This window comes from Salvelinus fontinalis, unplaced genomic scaffold, assembly GCF_029448725.1.
Source record: "Salvelinus fontinalis isolate EN_2023a unplaced genomic scaffold, ASM2944872v1 scaffold_0015, whole genome shotgun sequence".
Classification (NCBI taxonomy): domain Eukaryota; kingdom Metazoa; phylum Chordata; class Actinopteri; order Salmoniformes; family Salmonidae; genus Salvelinus; species Salvelinus fontinalis.
Window position 1 is genome coordinate 843,976 of NW_026600224.1, and position 19,139 is coordinate 863,114.

At 44.4% G+C, this 19,139-nt stretch overlaps 2 protein-coding genes across 3 annotated transcripts in view; one reads left to right on the top strand and one right to left on the bottom strand.

Annotated features, from left to right (window-relative positions):
• The window catches only part of iqch (IQ motif containing H), an 82,749-nt gene extending 81,202 nt beyond the window's left edge, over positions 1 to 1,547 (bottom strand). Inside the window, exons 1-4 of the mRNA XM_055910525.1 lie at positions 1,207 to 1,547; positions 845 to 967; positions 549 to 646; positions 395 to 470 (exon numbers count right to left, since the gene is read on the bottom strand). Coding sequence (XP_055766500.1) covers positions 395 to 470; positions 549 to 646; positions 845 to 967; positions 1,207 to 1,257 — 348 coding nt within the window. The 5' untranslated portion in view covers positions 1,258 to 1,547. The remainder of the gene's footprint in view (positions 1 to 394; positions 471 to 548; positions 647 to 844; positions 968 to 1,206) is intronic.
• A 356-nt stretch (positions 1,548 to 1,903) lies between these two features.
• The window catches only part of aagab (alpha and gamma adaptin binding protein), a 30,742-nt gene continuing 13,506 nt past the window's right edge, over positions 1,904 to 19,139 (top strand). Inside the window, exons 1-5 of one of the 2 annotated variants that reach the window (XM_055910517.1) lie at positions 1,905 to 2,115; positions 2,345 to 2,535; positions 4,419 to 4,515; positions 4,601 to 4,690; positions 5,697 to 5,780. In XM_055910517.1, coding sequence (XP_055766492.1) covers positions 2,007 to 2,115; positions 2,345 to 2,535; positions 4,419 to 4,515; positions 4,601 to 4,690; positions 5,697 to 5,780 — 571 coding nt within the window. In that variant the 5' untranslated portion in view covers positions 1,905 to 2,006. Of the gene's footprint in view, positions 2,116 to 2,344; positions 2,536 to 4,418; positions 4,516 to 4,600; positions 4,691 to 5,696; positions 5,781 to 19,139 lie in introns of both variants that reach the window. The other variant, XM_055910518.1, reaches the window with a different exon arrangement.

Here is a 19,139-nt window from a genome sequence, read left to right on the forward strand (position 1 = left end):
TAGTGCTATGTTATAGCCCACTGACTGTAGTGCTATGTTATAGCCCACTAACTGTAGTGCTATGTTATAGCCCACTGACTGTAGTGCTATGTTATAGCCCACTGACTGTAGTGCTATGTTATAGCCCACTGACTGTAGTGCTATGTTATAGCCCACTGACTGTAGTGCTATGTTATAGCCCACAGACTGTAGTGCTATGTTATAGCCCACAGACTGTCATGCTATGTTATAGCCCACAGACTGTAGTGCTATGTTATAGCCCACAGACTGTAGTGCTATGTTATAGCCCACTGACTGTCGTGCTATGTTATAGCCCACAGACTGTAGTGCTATGTTATAGCCTCCTGAAAGTTGACAGGGGTGAGCAGTGAATGACTAGCCCTATAGTAATTACCTTCTCCCCAGGTGAAGACCCCACACTCTGACCTCTCTGATGATGCATGTCTGGGATACTCTCCAGGGGGGGCCTCCTGTATGACAAACTGCTGGTCAGACTCATGCTGTACTCAAATAATAATAATGTAGGTAGTCCTGAGAAAACCACTTACCATTTGGGAATCTGTACAGTCTTATTCTCTAGGTCTTCAATGCTGGGAAGTGTCAGTACCTGCCTATTGACTGTCTCCTGATACTGCTCTGCACGCCTCTGGAAACAAATATTGACGGGTTAGGGTTATACTGTAATGCTATTGATATAAGTGCTCAGTGTATTGTGTGTGTGTGTGTGTGTGTGCGTGTGTGTGTGTGTGTGTGCTTGATGAACTTTCAAGAAGGCTATATAGCCTTGTCTTTAGGTGACTTAGGCATAATGAAGATGTTTGCAGAAGACAGGTGTAGTCCTAACCCTGATCCCACTCTCTGTCCTGCAGATGGCAGTGTCCAAGGCCTGGAGGTCCACGGTTTCTCCCTTCTCGTGGAAGGTGATACGGCCAAGACTGCGCTTCAGCTGTCTCAAATCATCCTGGACCTGATGATGAACACCAAATTGCCAGACACAACGTGAAAAATCTAATACCATCACCGTTGAGTCACCTTCAACATCCCAAAACAAGACAAACTCTTCATAAGACAATTGTGTCGCCTAACTTTAGCTAGATAACTATAAATAACTAGCTAATTCATACAAAATATAAACAATACAAACCAGTTAGCTAGCAAGAAAACAACATCACAGTAAATGTAGCTAGCTAACGTTAACATCGTTACCTGAACTAAAACGTTTCCCAGCTCATCTGAGTGTTTGAGAATGTCAGCCATTTCTTTGACAGTTTCTGTAAAAACTTGCAAGTTTCTGTAAACACTTTCAAAGGATCAAAGTCCAATTTCATGTGACATGCGACATGGTTTGCTAACTGGCTAATTGGCTAGTTATTTATTGTTGTGGAAAGCTTCCCCTGTCAACAATCCCTTTCTCATCTTCTGCCTGGCCCCAGACGAAACACTGTAACTAAGGCAACGAGATGCTACATTCACTAAGTGGGCGAATGGGAGACGAGAAAAGAGAAGGCATACTACATACTAGATATGTAGTTTTGCTAGTTTTTTTTGTTGCTTTATAATGTTTGAATAAATAATCGCATGAAATTTGCACTTTTATTAAATAGAAAGTACACAAATCACAAGTAGAAACCATCCTTTTTATCATTCTGCGGTGGAATATGGTTCTTGGTCGTCACTAGTTACCACAAACACAAAGCCATAATTATGGCTAAACCCCGCCTATTTTTACAATTTATCTTCTTAAAATCTTATTTTAAGTCTACACCTAATATTAACCACACTGCTAACCTAACCTTAACATTAAATTAAGACCAAAAAGCTAATTTTAGTTTGTTTTTACGATATAGCAAACGTTAACTTTGTGGCTGACGTAACTATTGGCAACCGTGAGTTTGCGTCTTACACCGGAAGTGATAATGCGGTTTGAGTTGAAAGGTCATACTGACTGCGAAGGTTTGTTGTGCTAGCTAGTTTGTCATCTTTTTCCAGCAAGGAACGCTTCAAATATGTCCGCGTCTGAAGAACACGAGGAACAAGAAGACACAGCGACCACTGTCCCATCCGTCCTCATTACGAGCTGTGACATTGGCTTTAATGAACAAGATTTGATAAAACGTAAGTAGATGCAGGGTAGCAAAATGGCCTAACTAGCTAACGTTGGCTAGCTTTAATAAATTGCAAGATCACTCTTAACAGGCTGCCTAAACAGGAACACACAAACATGTATTACTGTTCATAGAAGCTGTTCATTACTTACATTGTGAATGTGTAGCGAAGTTAGCTACTGTAACTTTACTAGTTGCTAAGTGCCTGGGAAACATTGAAAAAATTCTGTTTTTTTTAGAGATTCTAGGCAGCACATCGTTGCCAGAGCCGTTCAAGCAGGAGGAAACGGTAGTGTGGTACCCATGGACTATCAACAACAAGTATTACACTGCAGACGTCAGCCTTTGTGTGGTGCCCAGTACCTACCAGATGACCTCGGAGATAGCCCAGTCCATGCAGGCTTTCATTGCTTACTTTGACAGCACAGTGGTAAGTGTGTGTGTGTGTGTGTGTGTGTGTGTGTGTGTGTGTGTGTGTGTGTGTGTGTGTGTGTGTGTGTGTGTGTGTGTGTGTGTGTGTGTGTGTGTGCAGTGCATTCAGACCCCTTTACCTTTTCCACATTTTGTTATGTTACGAACCTTATTCTAAAATTGATTAAATAGTCCCCCCCCCCCCCTCAATTCTACACACAGTAACCCATAATGACAAGCAAAAACAGGTTTTTGAAAATGTTTGCAAATGTATAAAAAAAGACTGAAAAAACGACTGAAATATTACATTTACGTAAGTATTCAGAACCTTTACTCAGTACTTTGTTGACGCACCGTTGGCAGCGATTACAGCCTCAAGTCTTCTTGGGTATGACGTTACAAGCTTGTCACACCTGTATTTGGGGAGTTTCTCCCATTCTTCTCTGCAGATCCTCTCAAGCTCTGTCAGGTTGGATGGGGAGCGTCACTGCACAGCTATTTTCAGGTCTCTCCAGAGATGTTTGATTGGGTTCAAGTCTGGGTTCTGGCTGGGCCCCTCAAAGACATTCAGAGACTTGTCCCGAAGCCACTCCTGCGTTGTCTTGGATGTGTGTTTATGGTCGTCGAACCTTCCCCCAAGTCTGAGGTCCTGAGCACTCTGGAGCAGGTTTTCATCAAGGATCTCTGTACTTTGCTCCGTTCATCTTTGCCTCGATCCTGACTAGTCTCCCAGTCCCTGCCGCTGAAAAACATCCGCACAGCATGATGCTGCCACCACCATGCTTCACCGTAGGGATGGTGCCAGGTTTCCTCCGGACATGATGCTTGGCATTCAGTCTAAAGAGTTCAATCTTGGTTTCATCAGACCAGAGAATCTTGTTTCTCATGGTCTGAGAGTCTTTAGGTGCCTTTTGGCAAACTCCAAGTGGGCTGTCATGTGCCTTTTACTGAGGAGTGGCTTCCCTCTGGCCACTCTACCATAAAAGCCTGATTGGTGGAGTCCTGCAGAGATGGCTGTCCTTCTGAAAGGTTCTCCCATCTACACAGAGGAACTCTAGAGCTCTGTCAGTGACCAATGGGTTCTTGGTCACCTCCCTGACCATGGCCCTTCTACCCCAATTGCTTAGTTTGGCCGGGCGGCCAGCTCTAGGAAGAGTCTTGGTGGTTCCAAACTTCTTCCATCTAAGAATGATGGAGGCCACTGTGTTCTTGGGGACCTTCAATGCTGCAGAACTGTTTTCCCCAGATCTGTGCCTCAAAACAATCCTCTCTCGGAGCTCTACGGACAATTCCTTTGACCTCAATGTGGATTCTCATAACAAAGGGTCTGAATACTTAAGTAAATAAGGTATTTCTGTTTTTTATTTGTAATACATTTGCAAACATTTCTACACCTGTTTTCGCTTTGTGATTATGGGGTATTGTGTGTGTAGATTGTGGTATTTAAAAAAAAAATATATGTTTTTTTAATCCATTTTAGAATAAGGCTGTAACGTAATGTGGGAAAAAGTCAAGGGGTCTGAATACTTTCCGAAGGCTCTGTATATCGGCGGTGTTGGGTACAGCAGGCTGCATCTCAATCTGTGATTCCTCGCATCCCATCTCTTTGCCTCCTACCTACTCAACCCCTCAGACCTTCAGTGCATTTTGTGAAGGAGGAGAGAAGAGAGGACGCAACAAGTGTAGGAAAGATATGAATTGACAGAGCCAAAGACAGACCCGGGGTATGATTGGTAAATCACAGGCTAGAAACCAAACGGAATCAAACGAAACTGGGAAATGTGTCCAATGGAAGCTCTCGTTTTTTTGTTGCAAAACATTTTCCATTGCAAAAATGTCTGAAATGTTTTTGCAACAGTGTGCAACTAATGAACACACCCTTGTCTCCCTGGGGTCTGACAGAAGGATGGTTTGGAACGGCTGTCTCCCTGGATATCTGTGGTGGAAGACTTAGCTCCAGAGGTGCTCATCCTGGTCTGTGAGCGCGTGTGTGAAAGTGGTGAGTGTTACACAACGTGTGTGTGTGTGTGTGTGAGAGAAACTTGTTCCAAAATTGAACTATACAAAACAAATCTCTTCTACAGGCGTCAGTAGACATGAGGCACATCAGTGGTGCTTGGCACATGCCTTTGAGTTGGTGGAGCTCAGCCCTGAAGACCTGCCAGATGAGGAAGGTAAGGGACTGTTTTTGTGCCTTTGAGTTGGTGGAGCTCAGCCCTGAAGACCTGCCAGATGAGGAAGGTAAGGGACTGTTTTTGTGCCTTTGAGTTGGTGGAGCTCAGCCCTGAAGACCTGCCAGATGAGGAAGGTAAGGGACTGTTTTTGTGCATTTGAGTTGGTGGAGCTCAGCCCTGAAGACCTGCCAGATGAGGAAGGTAAGGGACTGTTTTTGTGCCTTTGAGTTGGTGGAGCTCAGCCCTGAAGACCTGCCAGATGAGGAAGGTAAGGGACTGTTTTTGTGCCTTTGAGTTGGTGGAGCTCAGCCCTGAAGACCTGCCAGATGAGGAAGGTAAGGGACTGTTTTTGTGCCTTTGAGTTGGTGGAGCTCAGCCCTGAAGACCTGCCAGATGAGGAAGGTAAGGGACTGTTTTTGTGTGCTGTTTTTCCAAGTAACAGCAACATTCTGAATCGTGACTACAACATGTTAATTAAGAGGCTGACCTGCCCATGATACTGCCTCCCGAGTGGCGCAGCAATCTAAGACACTGCCATCGCAGTGCTAGCTGTGTCGCTACAGATCCTGGTTCGAATCCAGGCTGTGTCGCAGCCGGCCGTGACCAAGAGACCCATGAGGTGGTGCACAATTGTCCCAGCGTCGTCCGGGTTAGGGGAGCGTTTGGTCCGGCAGGGATGTCCTTGTCCCGTCGCGCTCTAGCGACTACTGTGGCGGGCCGGACGCAGTGCACGCTGACACGGTCGCCAGGTGTACGTATGGTGTTTCCTCCGACACATTGGTGCAGCTGGCTTCCGGGTTGAGTGGGCATTGTGTCAAGAAGCAGTGGGGCGTGGCGGAGGACGTACGGCCCTCGACCTTCGTCACAATCCTGTCTCGTCTCCTGTTTCTCTCTCTCTGTTTCTCTCTCTCTCTCTCTGTTTCTCTCTCTCTCTCTGTTTCTCTCTCTCTCTCTGTTTCTCTCTCTCTCTGTTTCTCTCATCCACTGTCTCTGTAATTCCTACCAGATGACTTCCCAGAGTCTACAGGAGTGAAGAGGATTGTCCAGGCTCTCAACGCTAACGTGTGGTCCAGTGTTGAGATGAAGGATGGTGAGATCTTATTTTTATATGTGTTTGTCTACATGTATAACATGTTTTTGAAATGGAATGTTTATGGTTTTTAATAATTATACTGAACAGCTGGGGAGGTGGGCAGTAGGGATTGAATTGTAACCACTTTTTATTTTTGTGTTTGTTTTATTTAACCAGGTAGGTCAGTTGAGAACAAGTTCTCATTTTACAACTGCGACCTGGCCAAGATAAAGCAAAGCAGTTCGACACAAACAACAACACAGAGTTACACATGGAATAAACTAACATACAGTCAATAATACAGTAGAACAAAATAAAACAAAAAGTCTATATACATTGAGTGCAAATGAGGTAAGATTAGAGAGGCAAGGCAATAAATAGGCCACGGTGGCAAATTAATTACAATTTAGCAATTAAACACTGGAATGGTAGATGTGCAGAAGAATAATGTGCAAGTAGAGATACTGGGGTGCAAAGGAGGAAGATAAATAAATACAGTAGAGATACTTAACTAGGTAGCCTAGTGGTTAGAGCGTTGGGCCAGTAACCAGCAGGTAGACTAGTGGTTAGAGCGTTGGACTAGTAACCAGCAGTTAGCCTAGTGGTTAGAGCGTTGGGCCAGTAACCAGCAGGTAGCCTAGTGGTTAGAGCGTTGGACTAGTAACCAGCAGGTAGACTAGTGGTTAGAGCGTTGGGCCAGTAACCAGCAGGTAGTCTAGTGGTTAGAGCGTTGGGCCAGTAACCAGCAGGTAGCCTAGTGGTTAGAGCGTTGGGCCAGTAACCAGCAGGTAGCCTAGTGGTTAGAGCGTTGGGCCAGTAACCAGCAGGTAGCCTAGTGGTTAGAGCGTTGGGCCAGTAACCAGCAGGTAGCCTAGTGGTTAGAGCGTTGGGCCAGTAACCAGCAGGTAGACTAGTGGTTAGAGCGTTGGGCCAGTAACCAGCAGGTAGCCTAGTGGTTAGAGCGTTGGGCCAGTAACCAGCAGGTAGACTAGTGGTTAGAGCGTTGGGCCAGTAACCAGCAGGTAGCCTAGTGGTTAGAGCGTTGGGCCAGTAACCAGCAGGTAGACTAGTGGTTAGAGCGTTGGGCCAGTAACCAGCAGTTAGCCTAGTGGTTAGAGCGTTGGACCAGTAACCAGCAGGTAGTCTAGTGGTTAGAGCGTTGGGCCAGTAACCAGCAGGTAGCCTAGTGGTTAGAGCGTTGGGCCAGTAACCAGCAGGTAGACTAGTGGTTAGAGCGTTGGGCCAGTAACCAGCAGGTAGCCTAGTGGTTAGAGTGGTTAGAGCGTTGGACTAGTAACCAGCAGGTAGCCTAGTGGTTAGAGCGTTGGGCCAGTAACCAGCAGGTAGCCTAGTGGTTAGAGCGTTGGGCCAGTAGCCAGCAGGTAGACTAGTGGTTAGAGCGTTGGGCCAGTAGCCAGCAGGTAGACTAGTGGTTAGAGCGTTGGGCCAGTAGCCAGCAGGTAGACTAGTGGTTAGAGCGTTGGGCCAGTAGCCAGCAGGTAGACTAGTGGTTAGAGCGTTGGGCCAGTAACCAGCAGGTAGCCTAGTGGTTAGAGCGTTGGGCCAGTAGCCAGCAGGTAGACTAGTGGTTAGAGCGTTGGGCCAGTAACCAGCAGGTAGCCTAGTGGTTAGAGCGTTGGACTAGTAACCAGCAGGTAGCCTAGTGGTTAGAGTGTTGGACTAGTAACCAGCAGGTAGCCTAGTGGTTAGAGCGTTGGACCAGTAACCAGCAGGTAGCCTAGTGGTTAAAGCGTTGGGCTAGTAACCAGCAGGTAGCCTAGTGGTCAGAGTGTTGGACTAGTAACCTGCAGGTAACCTAGTGGTCAGAGTGTTGGACTAGTAACCAGCAGGTAACCTAGTGGTTAGAGCGTTGGGCCAGTAACCAGCAGGTAGCCTAGTGGTTAGAGCGTTGGGCCAGTAACCAGCAGGTAACCTAGTGGTTAGAGCGTTGGGCCAGTAACCAGCAGGTAGTCTAGTGGTTAGAGCGTTGGACCAGTAACCGAAAGGTTGCTAGATCTAATCCCCGAGCTGACAAGGTAAAAATATGTCCTTCTGCCCCCTGAACAAGAAGGTTAACCTGCTGTTCCTAGGCTGTCAATGTATATAGGAATTAACTGACTTGCCTAGTTAAATAAAAGTAGAGGTACTGGGGTGCAAAGGAGCAAAACAATAAAACGGCGGCGACACGGTGTGTCGGCGGCAGCAGCATTACCCCCAGACCAGCCAGACCACTGACATCACAATCTTTCCCAAGCAGGTGTGGTTTGGTGAAGCGGAGGTTGGTGGACTAACTGTCACTCCTATGCAGACTTAGTGTGATCTCCTCAGCTGTGATCCGAAGCTTTGCCTCAGACTGGTGCTGTTGAGGAGACAACCACAGAAATAGAAAACGACTGCATCATCTCTATGGACAGAACATCTGAGCTCTGTGTATTTCCAACACACATAACTAGTCTAACGTTCAGACACTATGGAGACTCTAGTCTAACGTTCAGACACTATGGAGACTCTAGTCTAACGTTCAGACACTATGGAGACTCTAGTCTAACGTTCAGACACTATGGAGACTCTAGTCTAACGTTCAGACTGCTGTACAGACACTATGGATACTCTAGTCTAACGTTCAGACACTATGGAGACTCTAGTCTAACGTTCAGACACTATGGAGACTCTAGTCTAACGTTCAGACACTATGGAGACTCTAGTCTAACATTCAGACACTATGGAGACTCTAGTCTAACGTTCAGACACTATGGAGACTCTAGTCTAACGTTCAGACACTATGGAGACTCTAGTCTAACGTTCAGACACTATGGAGACTCTAGTCTAACGTTCAGACTGCTGTACAGACACTATGGAGACTCTAGTCTAACATTCAGACACTATGGAGACTCTAGTCTAACGTTCAGACACTATGGAGACTCTAGTCTAACGTTCAGACACTATGGAGACTCTAGTCTAACGTTCAGACACTATGGAGACTCTAGTCTAACGTTCAGACACTATGGAGACTCTAGTCTAACGTTCAGACTGCTGTTCAGACACTATGGAGACTCTAGTCTAACGTTCAGACACTATGGAGACTCTAGTCTAACGTTCAGACACTATGGAGACTCTAGTCTAACGTTCAGACACTATGGAGACTCTAGTCTAACGTTCAGACACTATGGAGACTCTAGTCTAACGTTCAGACACTATGGAGACTCTAGTCTAACGTTCAGACACTATGGAGACTCTAGTCTAACGTTCAGACACTATGGAGACTCTAGTCTAACGTTCAGACACTATGGAGACTCTAGTCTAACGTTCAGACACTATGGAGACTCTAGTCTAACATTCAGACACTATGGAGACTCTAGTCTAACATTCAGACACTATGGAGACTCTAGTCTAACGTTCAGACACTATGGAGACTCTAGTCTAACGTTCAGACACTATGGAGACTCTAGTCTAACGTTCAGACACTATGGAGACTCTAGTCTAACGTTCAGACACTATGGAGACTCTAGTCTAACGTTCAGACACTATGGAGACTCTAGTCTAACGTTCAGACACTATGGAGACTCTAGTCTAACGTTCAGACTGCTGTCCAGACACTATGGAGACTCTAGTCTAACGTTCAGACACTATGGAGACTCTAGTCTAACGTTCAGACACTATGGAGACTCTAGTCTAACGTTCAGACACTATGGAGACTCTAGTCTAACATTCAGACACTATGGAGACTCTAGTCTAACATTCAGACACTATGGAGACTCTAGTCTAACGTTCAGACACTATGGAGACTCTAGTCTAACGTTCAGACACTATGGAGACTCTAGTCTAACGTTCAGACACTATGGAGACTCTAGTCTAACGTTCAGACTGCTGTCCAGACACTATGGAGACTCTAGTCTAACGTTCAGACACTATGGAGACTCTAGTCTAACGTTCAGACACTATGGAGACTCTAGTCTAACGTTCAGACACTATGGAGACTCTAGTCTAACGTTCAGACACTATGGAGACTCTAGTCTAACGTTCAGACACTATGGAGACTCTAGTCTAACGTTCAGACACTGGAGACTCTAGTCTAACGTTCAGACACTATGGAGACTCTAGTCTAACGTTCAGACTGCTGTCCAGACACTATGGAGACTCTTGTCTAACGTTCAGACACTATGGAGACTCTAGTCTAACGTTCAGACACTATGGAGACTCTAGTCTAACATTCAGACACTATGGAGACTCTAGTCTAACATTCAGACACTATGGAGACTCTAGTCTAACGTTCAGACACTATGGAGACTCTAGTCTAACGTTCAGACTGCTGTCCAGACACTATGGAGACTCTAGTCTAACGTTCAGACACTATGGAGACTCTAGTCTAACGTTCAGACACTATGGAGACTCTAGTCTAACGTTCAGACACTATGGAGACTCTAGTCTAACGTTCAGACACTATGGAGACTCTAGTCTAACGTTCAGACTGCTGTACAGACACTATGGAGACTCTAGTCTAACATTCAGACACTATGGAGACTCTAGTCTAACGTTCAGACACTATGGAGACTCTAGTCTAACGTTCAGACACTATGGAGACTCTAGTCTAACGTTCAGACACTATGGAGACTCTAGTCTAACGTTCAGACACTATGGAGACTCTAGTCTAACGTTCAGACTGCTGTACAGACACTATGGAGACAATAGTCTAACATTCAGACACTATGGAGACTCTAGTCTAACGTTCAGACACTATGGAGACTCTAGTCTAACATTCAGACACTATGGAGACTCTAGTCTAACGTTCAGACACTATGGAGACTCTAGTCTAACGTTCAGACACTATGGAGACTCTAGTCTAACGTTCAGACACTATGGAGACTCTAGTCTAACGTTCAGACACTATGGAGACTCTAGTCTAACGTTCAGACTGCTGTACAGACACTATGGAGACAATAGTCTAACATTCAGACACTATGGAGACTCTAGTCTAACGTTCAGACACTATGGAGACTCTAGTCTAACGTTCAGACACTATGGAGACTCTAGTCTAACATTCAGACACTATGGAGACTCTAGTCTAACGTTCAGACACTATGGAGACTCTAGTCTAACGTTCAGACACTATGGAGACTCTAGTCTAACGTTCAGACACTATGGAGACTCTAGTCTAACGTTCAGACACTATGGAGACTCTAGTCTAACGTTCAGACACTATGGAGACTCTAGTCTAACATTCAGACACTATGGAGACTCTAGTCTAACGTTCAGACACTATGGAGACTCTAGTCTAACGTTCAGACACTATGGAGACTCTAGTCTAACATTCAGACACTATGGAGACTCTAGTCTAACGTTCAGACTGCTGTACAGACACTATGGAGACTCTAGTCTAACGTTCAGACACTATGGAGACTCTAGTCTAACGTTCAGACACTATGGAGACTCTAGTCTAACATTCAGACACTATGGAGACTCTAGTCTAACGTTCAGACACTATGGAGACTCTAGTCTAACGTTCAGACACTATGGAGACTCTAGTCTAACGTTCAGACAGTATGGAGACTCTAGTCTAACGTTCAGACACTATGGAGACTCTAGTCTAACGTTCAGACACTATGGAGACTCTAGTCTAACGTTCAGACACTATGGAGACTCTAGTCTAACATTCAGACACTATGGAGACTCTAGTCTAACGTTCAGACACTATGAAGACTCTAGTCTAACGTTCAGACACTATGGAGACTCTAGTCTAACGTTCAGACACTATGGAGACTCTAGTCTAACGTTCAGACACTATGGAGACTCTAGTCTAACATTCAGACACTATGGAGACTCTAGTCTAACATTCAGACACTATGGAGACTCTAGTCTAACATTCAGACACTATGGAGACTCTAGTCTAACGTTCAGACTGCTGTACAGACACTATGGAGACAATAGTCTAACATTCAGACACTATGGAGACTCTAGTCTAACGTTCAGACACTATGGAGACTCTAGTCTAACGTTCAGACACTATGGAGACTCTAGTCTAACGTTCAGACACTATGGAGACTCTAGTCTAACGTTCAGACACTATGGAGACTCTAGTCTAACGTTCAGACACTATGGAGACTCTAGTCTAACGTTCAGACACTATGGAGACTCTAGTCTAACGTTCAGACACTATGGAGACTCTAGTCTAACGTTCAGACACTATGGAGACAATAGTCTAACATTCAGACACTATGGAGACTCTAGTCTAACGTTCAGACACTATGGAGACTCTAGTCTAACGTTCAGACACTATGGAGACTCTAGTCTAACATTCAGACACTATGGAGACTCTAGTCTAACATTCAGACACTATGGAGACTCTAGTCTAACGTTCAGACTGCTGTACAGACACTATGGAGACAATAGTCTAACATTCAGACACTATGGAGACTCTAGTCTAACGTTCAGACACTATGGAGACTCTAGTCTAACGTTCAGACACTATGGAGACTCTAGTCTAACGTTCAGACACTATGGAGACTCTAGTCTAACGTTCAGACACTATGGAGACTCTAGTCTAACGTTCAGACACTATGGAGACTCTAGTCTAACGTTCAGACACTATGGAGACTCTAGTCTAACGTTCAGACACTATGGAGACTCTAGTCTAACGTTCAGACACTATGGAGACTCTAGTCTAACGTTCAGACACTATGGAGACTCTAGTCTAACGTTCAGACACTATGGAGACTCTAGTCTAACGTTCAGACACTATGGAGACTCTAGTCTAACGTTCAGACACTATGGAGACTCTAGTCTAACATTCAGACACTATGGAGACTCTAGTCTAACGTTCAGACTGCTGTACAGACACTATGGAGACTCTAGTCTAACGTTCAGACACTATGGAGACTCTAGTCTAACGTTCAGACACTATGGAGACTCTAGTCTAACATTCAGACACTATGGAGACTCTAGTCTAACGTTCAGACACTATGGAGACTCTAGTCTAACGTTCAGACACTATGGAGACTCTAGTCTAACATTCAGACACTATGGAGACTCTAGTCTAACATTCAGACACTATGGAGACTCTAGTCTAACGTTCAGACACTATGGAGACTCTAGTCTAACATTCAGACACTATGGAGACTCTAGTCTAACATTCAGACACTATGGAGACTCTAGTCTAACGTTCAGACTGCTGTACAGACACTATGGAGACTCTAGTCTAACGTTCAGACACTATGGAGACTCTAGTCTAACATTCAGACACTATGGAGACTCTAGTCTAACGTTCAGACACTATGGAGACTCTAGTCTAACATTCAGACACTATGGAGACTCTAGTCTAACATTCAGACACTATGGAGACTCTAGTCTAACGTTCAGACACTATGGAGACTCTAGTCTAACGTTCAGACACTATGGAGACTCTAGTCTAACGTTCAGACAGTATGGAGACTCTAGTCTAACATTCAGACACTATGGAGACTCTAGTCTAACGTTCAGACACTATGGAGACTCTAGTCTAACATTCAGACACTATGGAGACTCTAGTCTAACGTTCAGACACTATGGAGACTCTAGTCTAACGTTCAGACACTATGGAGACTCTAGTCTAACGTTCAGACACTATGGAGACTCTAGTCTAACGTTCAGACACTATGGAGACTCTAGTCTAACGTTCAGACACTATGGAGACTCTAGTCTAACGTTCAGACACTATGGAGACTCTAGTCTAACGTTCAGACACTATGGAGACTCTAGTCTAACGTTCAGACTGCTGTACAGACACTATGGAGACAATAGTCTAACATTCAGACACTATGGAGACTCTAGTCTAACGTTCAGACACTATGGAGACTCTAGTCTAACGTTCAGACACTATGGAGACTCTAGTCTAAAGTTCAGACTGCTGTACAGACACTATGGAGACTCTAGTCTAACATTCAGACTGCTGTACAGACACTATGGAGACTCTAGTCTAACGTTCAGACTGCTGTACAGACACTATGGAGACTCTAGTCTAACGTTCAGACACTATGGAGACTCTAGTCTAACGTTCAGACTGCTGTACAGACACTATGGAGACTCTAGTCTAACGTTCAGACTGCTGTACAGACACTATGGAGACTCTAGTCTAACGTTCAGACACTATGGAGACTCTAGTCTAACGTTCAGACACTATGGAGACTCTAGTCTAACGTTCAGACACTATGGAGACTCTAGTCTAACGTTCAGACACTATGGAGACTCTAGTCTAACATTCAGACACTATGGAGACTCTAGTCTAACATTCAGACACTATGGAGACTCTAGTCTAACGTTCAGACACTATGGAGACTCTAGTCTAACGTTCAGACACTATGGAGACTCTAGTCTAACATTCAGACACTATGGAGACTCTAGTCTAACGTTCAGACACTATGGAGACTCTAGTCTAACGTTCAGACACTATGGAGACTCTAGTCTAACGTTCAGACACTATGGAGACTCTAGTCTAACGTTCAGACACTATGGAGACTCTAGTCTAACGTTCAGACTGCTGTACAGACACTATGGAGACTCTAGTCTAACGTTCAGACACTATGGTGACTCTAGTCTAACGTTCAGACACTATGGAGACTCTAGTCTAACGTTCAGACACTATGGAGACTCTAGTCTAACGTTCAGACACTATGGAGACTCTAGTCTAACATTCAGACACTATGGAGACTCTAGTCTAACGTTCAGACACTATGAAGACTCTAGTCTAACGTTCAGACACTATGGAGACTCTAGTCTAACGTTCAGACACTATGGAGACTCTAGTCTAACGTTCAGACTGCTGTACAGACACTATGGAGACTCTAGTCTAACATTCAGACTGCTGTACAGACACTATGGAGACTCTAGTCTAACGTTCAGACACTATGGAGACTCTAGTCTAACGTTCAGACTGCTGTACAGACACTATGGAGACTCTAGTCTAACGTTCAGACTGCTGTACAGACACTATGGAGACTAGTCTAACGTTCAGACACTATGGAGACTCTAGTCTAACGTTCAGACACTATGGAGACTCTAGTCTAACGTTCAGACACTATGGAGACTCTAGTCTAACGTTCAGACTGCTGTCCAGACACTATGGAGACTCTAGTCTAACGTTCAGACACTATGGAGACTCTAGTCTAACGTTCAGACACTATGGAGACTCTAGTCTAACGTTCAGACACTATGGAGACTCTAGTCTAACGTTCAGACACTATGGAGACTCTAGTCTAACGTTCAGACTGCTGTACAGACACTATGGAGACTCTAGTCTAACATTCAGACACTATGGAGACTCTAGTCTAACGTTCAGACTGCTGTACAGACACTATGGAGACTCTAGTCTAACGTTCAGACTGCTGTACAGACACTATGGAGACTCTAGTCTAACATTCAGACACTATGGAGACTCTAGTCTAACGTTCAGACTGCTGTACAGACACTATGGAGACTCTAGTCTAACGTTCAGACACTATGGAGACTCTAGTCTAACGTTCAGACACTATGGAGACTCTAGTCTAACATTCAGACACTATGGAGACTCTAGTCTAACATTCAGACACTATGGAGACTCTAGTCTAACGTTCAGACACTATGGAGACTCTAGTCTAACGTTCAGACACTATGGAGACTCTAGTCTAACGTTCAGACACTATGGAGACTCTAGTCTAACGTTCAGACACTATGGAGACTCTAGTCTAACGTTCAGACACTATGGAGACTAGTCTAACGTTCAGACACTATGGAGACTCTAGTCTAACGTTCAGACACTATGGAGACTCTAGTCTAACGTTCAGACACTATGGCGACTTTAGTCTAACATTCAGACACTATGGAGACTCTAGTCTAACGTTCAGACACTATGGAGACTCTAGTCTAACGTTCAGACTGCTGTACAGACACTATGGAGACTCTAGTCTAACGTTCAGACACTATGGAGACTCTAGTCTAACGTTCAGACACTATGGAGACTCTAGTCTAACGTTCAGACACTATGGAGACTCTAGTCTAACATTCAGACACTATGGAGACTCTAGTCTAACGTTCAGACTGCTGTACAGACACTATGGAGACTCTAGTCTAACGTTCAGACACTATGGAGACTCTAGTCTAACGTTCAGACACTATGGAGACTCTAGTCTAACGTTCAGACACTATGGAGACTCTAGTCTAACGTTCAGACACTATGGAGACTCTAGTCTAACGTTCAGACACTATGGAGACTCTAGTCTAACATTCAGACACTATGGAGACTCTAGTCTAACGTTCAGACACTATGGAGACTCTAGTCTAACGTTCAGACTGCTGTACAGACACTATGGAGACAATAGTCTAACATTCAGACACTATGGAGACTCTAGTCTAACGTTCAGACACTATGGAGACTCTAGTCTAACGTTCAGACACTATGGAGACTCTAGTCTAACATTCAGACACTATGGAGACTCTAGTCTAACGTTCAGACACTATGGAGACTCTAGTCTAACGTTCAGACACTATGGAGACTCTAGTCTAACGTTCAGACACTATGGAGACTCTAGTCTAACGTTCAGACACTATGGAGACTCTAGTCTAACATTCAGACACTATGGAGACTCTAGTCTAACGTTCAGACACTATGGAGACTCTAGTCTAACGTTCAGACACTATGGAGACTCTAGTCTAACATTCAGACACTATGGAGACTCTAGTCTAACGTTCAGACTGCTGTACAGACACTATGGAGACTCTAGTCTAACATTCAGATTGCTGTACAGACACTATGGAGACTCTAGTCTAACATTCAGACACTATGGAGACTCTAGTCTAACGTTCAGACTGCTGTACAGACACTATGGAGACTCTAGTCTAACGTTCAGACACTATGGTGACTCTAGTCTAACGTTCAGACACTATGGAGACTCTAGTCTAACGTTCAGACACTATGGAGACTCTAGTCTAACTTTCAGACACTATGGAGACTCTAGTCTAACATTCAGACACTATGGAGACTCTAGTCTAACGTTCAGACACTATGGAGACTCTAGTCTAACGTTCAGACTGCTGTTCAGACACTATGGAGACTCTAGTCTAACGTTCAGACACTATGGAGACTCTAGTCTAACGTTCAGACACTATGGAGACTCTAGTCTAACTTTCAGACACTATGGAGACTCTAGTCTAACGTTCAGACACTATGGAGACTCTAGTCTAACGTTCAGACTGCTGTACAGACACTATGGAGACAATAGTCTAACATTCAGACACTATGGAGACTCTAGTCTAACGTTCAGACACTATGGAGACTCTAGTCTAACGTTCAGACACTATGGAGACTCTAGTCTAACGTTCAGACACTATGGAGACTCTAGTCTAACGTTCAGACACTATGGAGACTCTAGTCTAACGTTCAGACACTATGGAGACTCTAGTCTAACGTTCAGACACTATGGAGACTCTAGTCTAACGTTCAGACTGCTGTACAGACACTATGGAGACAATAGTCTAACATTCAGACACTATGGAGACTCTAGTCTAACGTTCAGACACTATGGAGACTCTAGTCTAACGTTCAGACACTATGGAGACTCTAGTCTAACGTTCAGACACTATGGAGACTCTAGTCTAACGTTCAGACACTATGGAGACTCTAGTCTAACGTTCAGACACTATGGAGACTCTAGTCTAACGTTCAGACACTATGGAGACTCTAGTCTAACGTTCAGACACTATGGAGACTCTAGTCTAACGTTCAGACACTATGGAGACTCTAGTCTAACATTCAGACACTATGGAGACTCTAGTCTAACGTTCAGACACTATGGAGACTCTAGTCTAACATTCAGACACTATGGAGACTCTAGTCTAACGTTCAGACTGCTGTACAGACACTATGGAGACTCTAGTCTAACGTTCAGACACTATGGAGACTCTAGTCTAACGTTCAGACACTATGGAGACTCTAGTCTAACATTCAGACACTATGGAGACTCTAGTCTAACGTTCAGACACTATGGAGACTCTAGTCTAACGTTCAGACACTATGGAGACTCTAGTCTAACGTTCAGACACTATGGAGACTCTAGTCTAACATTCAGACACTATGGAGACTCTAGTCTAACGTTCAGACACTATGGAGACTCTAGTCTAACGTTCAGACACTATGGAGACTCTAGTCTAACATTCAGACACTATGGAGACTCTAGTCTAACGTTCAGACTGCTGTACAGACACTATGGAGACTCTAGTCTAACGTTCAGACACTATGGAGACTCTAGTCTAACATTCAGACACTATGGAGACTCTAGTCTAACGTTCAGACACTATGGAGACTCTAGTCTAACGTTCAGACACTATGGAGACTCTAGTCTAACGTTCAGACAGTATGGAGACTCTAGTCTAACGTTCAGACACTATGGAGACTCTAGTCTAACATTCAGACACTATGGAGACTCTAGTCTAACATTCAGACACTATGGAGACTCTAGTCTAACGTTCAGACACTATGGAGACTCTAGTCTAACGTTCAGACACTATGGAGACTCTAGTCTAACGTTCAGACACTATGGAGACTCTAGTCTAACGTTCAGACACTATGGAGACTCTAGTCTAACGTTCAGACACTATGGAGACTCTAGTCTAACGTTCAGACACTATGGAGACTCTAGTCTAACGTTCAGACTGCTGTACAGACACTATGGAGACAATAGTCTAACATTCAGACACTATGGAGACTCTAGTCTAACGTTCAGACACTATGGAGACTCTAGTCTAACATTCAGACTGCTGTACAGACACTATGGAGACTCTAGTCTAACGTTCAGACTGCTGTACAGACACTATGGAGACTCTAGTCTAACATTCAGACTGCTGTACAGACACTATGGAGACTCTAGTCTAACGTTCAGACTGCTGTACAGACACTATGGAGACTCTAGTCTAACATTCAGACTGCTGTACAGACACTATGGAGACTCTAGTCTAACGTTCAGACTGCTGTACAGACACTATGGAGACTCTAGTCTAACGTTCAGACACTATGGAGACTCTAGTCTAACGTTCAGACTGCTGTACAGACACTATGGAGACTCTAGTCTAACGTTCAGACTGCTGTACAGACACTATGGAGACTCTAGTCTAACGTTCAGACTGCTGTACAGACACTATGGAGACTCTAGTCTAACGTTCAGACACTATGGAGACTCTAGTCTAACGTTCAGACACTATGGAGACTCTAGTCTAACGTTCAGACACTATGGAGACTCTAGTCTAACATTCAGACACTATGGAGACTCTAGTCTAACGTTCAGACACTATGGAGACTCTAGTCTAACGTTCAGACACTATGGAGACTCTAGTCTAACGTTCAGACACTATGGAGACTCTAGTCTAACGTTCAGACTG